The 3,002-nt window shown below is 46.9% G+C and overlaps 2 protein-coding genes across 2 annotated transcripts in view; one reads left to right on the top strand and one right to left on the bottom strand.

Moving 5' to 3' along the window:
• The window catches only part of KIAA2013 (KIAA2013 ortholog), a 4,601-nt gene extending 2,854 nt beyond the window's left edge, over positions 1–1,747 (bottom strand). The window contains exon 1 of the mRNA XM_009889636.1: positions 1,637–1,747. Within this exon, the coding sequence (XP_009887938.1) occupies positions 1,637–1,747 (111 nt within the window). The remainder of the gene's footprint in view (positions 1–1,636) is intronic.
• A 581-nt stretch (positions 1,748–2,328) lies between these two features.
• Positions 2,329–3,002, top strand: part of PLOD1 (procollagen-lysine, 2-oxoglutarate 5-dioxygenase 1) — a 17,918-nt gene continuing 17,244 nt past the window's right edge. The window contains exons 1-2 of the mRNA XM_009889635.1: positions 2,329–2,339; positions 2,694–2,974. Coding sequence (XP_009887937.1) covers positions 2,329–2,339; positions 2,694–2,974 — 292 coding nt within the window. The remainder of the gene's footprint in view (positions 2,340–2,693; positions 2,975–3,002) is intronic.

Raw genomic sequence — 3,002 nt, 5'->3', positions numbered from 1 at the left:
GGGCCGGGACCCCCCCCCGGCGCCGTGGCCGCGGGTGTCAGGCAGCAGCTCCGGCCTTAATTGAGCACACCGCTGAGGGTTTGTCTCTCCCGCCGGGGTGACTGCAGCGATGGAAAAAAATGTGGGGAAGGCCTGGAGGAGTTCTCCGTAATTCCAGTAGCAATTGAATCCTGTTATCACAGCAGAGTTCATGTGGGAAAGAGAGTTACATTCTATCAAACTTTATTTCACTGTGTAGTAAATAGAGGAACGAACTTTATGACGTGACTTGCATGTGCACATCAAACCCCAGAAAGCTTTGGACTCCAGTGCCGCTCTCACAAGACAGCAAACCGTGTTACAGAACCACTGTGATTTAAAATGACATGTGAAATTCCCAACCAGATAGAGCCAGTGAACCCGGTTAGTGAAGGGGAGCTGATAAGACACTTTAACTTCTTCCTGCAAACGACCTCTTTGATTTGGGGGGGTGGGGCTGGGGAGGTGTGCACTGGAATCTGTAAAAATGGTGGGTGAGACCCTGTCCCTTGCACATTCCAGCGGGGCTGGTGTTTTCTCAGGTCTGGTGTGCTCTGAGCCCACTTTAAAGACTGAGTTCTGATCCTTTCAGTTTTTAGGAAGTTGCTGCTTTGCTTGGAGCACGTGTTGCACGTACTCATTGGAACATCTGCATTGGCAGCTGCTGCTGTTTAAAAAGACAGGCAGCCAACTCCAGCCAGAGCGCACAAAGCAGTACAAACATAGAAACAGGAAAAAAAATATGCTTGCTGGGTTGGCATAGCTGCAGAATGCAAACAGAGCTGTCAAATAGGGGCAGTCTGAGTACGGCAGTATAAACAATGATGCATTCATGATTTCTGGTGTGCAAAACCCCTTTCATTTTAGAATGGAGAGATTTCATTAAAATGAGAAACTTGCAGTTTTTATAAGTCTAGATTGAGTCACAGATCTCAGTGATGTTTGAAGGTGAGGGGCTGAACACCTCTGCTGTGGCTCCTGACTTGAAGTGTTGAGGCTGCTCCAGATTTATCGGTGGCTTTGTCTGGGCCTGCAAAGTACTGAAGAAATCTAAAGTGAAAGTCTGGTTTAATTTTTTTTCTTTTTCTTTTTTTTTTTTTTTTTCTCTTTAGTGAATCTGGCAGCTTTGCAAAAGGAAGTTTCCTGAAATCACCATCTTAGGGAGAACTAGTATTTCCTTGGCTTGTTGCCTGTAGCACATCGTTTGAGCATGAGGACTATTCTGTTTGCCTGGTAATTATGAGGGAATTCCTGCTTTGGAGAGAGGGAATAGAAACAAAAGTGCTTTGAACACACTCAAGAATATTCTCAGTGAACAAACAAACAATAATGGTAGTTCTTTGGGAGGATCCTATTATGAAGCATGGAGAATATTAGCTGCAGTGTGGATCTTCTAACGTAAGCATATTTTTTTCTCCTCTAAGATTGCACCTTCTTGTTTTTATTTTGAAAATCTGAATCTTCTGATATCTGTGATTTCTGTTAATTTAAAGAGGTGGTTTACTGACAGAAACCAGCAGTCTTGGACCTCAGAATTTTACACAGCCAATTTTTTCTTACTAAAACTGAACTCTGCAATGAGGGAGGCTTCTGTATTACCCCAATGCTTTTATGATACCCTGTATGTTTCCAGCTCTGTATTCCACAGCCCCAGCGATACATATTGCATTGAGGCCTTGCGTTTCTGTTTTATCTCAATGCACGTGCCACACCGTTGCTCAGCACGCATCCTTTGCTTTTTATGTCTCTGCTAAACTACCCACTGCTGGTCCTTTCTCCCTGACACCTTATCTTCCTGTTGTGCTCTATGGGCCAAGCTCAGGTGTGGCTGAGGACGCAATCCCTCATTCAGTGTTGGCTTCAATAGTATACCACAATGTTGCTTTCCGTCTACTTAATGTCTTACAGAACATTTATACAGCCTCTGTCATTCTGTGAGTTCTTTGCAGACAAGTAAATACTATTGTTCACGCCTTACAAGAGAGAAAAAATGTAATCTCTTAATGATGCTTGCAGTAATGGAAGCAAAGTCGGGTTTAATTATACACAGTGCCTAAGAAAATGGCACTGTCACATCTAGGTATTTGTTTCAGAAGCAATTGTGTGTTGCTCAAGGCCTCACAGGTGGTACGTGCCAGTGGTAGATCCTCATCTGGTGTTCTGCAGGCTCAAAAGGGTTTCCCTACCTCTAAGTCTTATATTCACTGCAGTATAAAAATGATCCTAACTCCAATATTTTTTTTAAAAGTGCAATTTTATAGGACAGGTTGATTTTGCCTGTTCTCAAAGTTAGGCAGAATAAACTAGAAAATGATGCACGGGTAAGTCATCAAGGCTAGAGCACGAAAACCCAGCACAAGGACAAAGAGATAAATGTAAGACTTAAAGATGTGTTTATGGCCAGAGAAATACAGTTAGTATAAGAAAGAAGACCACAGCGGATCTTGTGTTCGCCAAAGAAGTAGATGGGGCCGGATGACAGGTGGAAAGAAGGGACTTAATAAGGGCTTCCAGTTTCCAGAGCTGCGCATAATCCATTTGGTTTGCTTTTTTTTCACACTTAATGACTGTGTCAGCCAGATGCAGCCCAGTACCAACTGAAGCTGGCCAGAAAGTTAGTCCCCCTCTTCCCACACAGGCCCACGTTTGTTTAATGTCTGTTTCTTCCTCTGCAGCCCCGTTCCCGTGTCCCGCGGCTGCGGCCCCCGGCAGCCAGGCTTGCGGGACCCCGCACCCAGGTTGCTGCAGCTCCGGGATCAAACCCCACCAGCTCTGCGTCCCCGCAAAGGCAGGTTCGCGTTCCCTCGCTTTGCACAAGCCTCAGCCCCAGAGCTTCCCGCTTCCCCTCCCAGTCCGGCCCCAGCTGCCTCCCCGCCTCTTGCGGGGGCCGGGGCGGCCCGGGAGGAGGAGCCGCCGCCTCCCCGCTTCCTCCGCCTGTCCCCGCCGGGCGGGCCTGGCGCGTGGCACAGGCTCCGGCAGCCCCG

The sequence above is a fragment of the Charadrius vociferus genome, unplaced genomic scaffold (assembly GCF_000708025.1).
Source record: "Charadrius vociferus isolate BGI_N301 unplaced genomic scaffold, ASM70802v2 scaffold477, whole genome shotgun sequence".
NCBI lineage: Eukaryota > Metazoa > Chordata > Aves > Charadriiformes > Charadriidae > Charadrius > Charadrius vociferus.
Note: the sequence above shows the minus strand (reverse complement) of the source record. Positions and strands in the feature narration are given on the sequence as shown.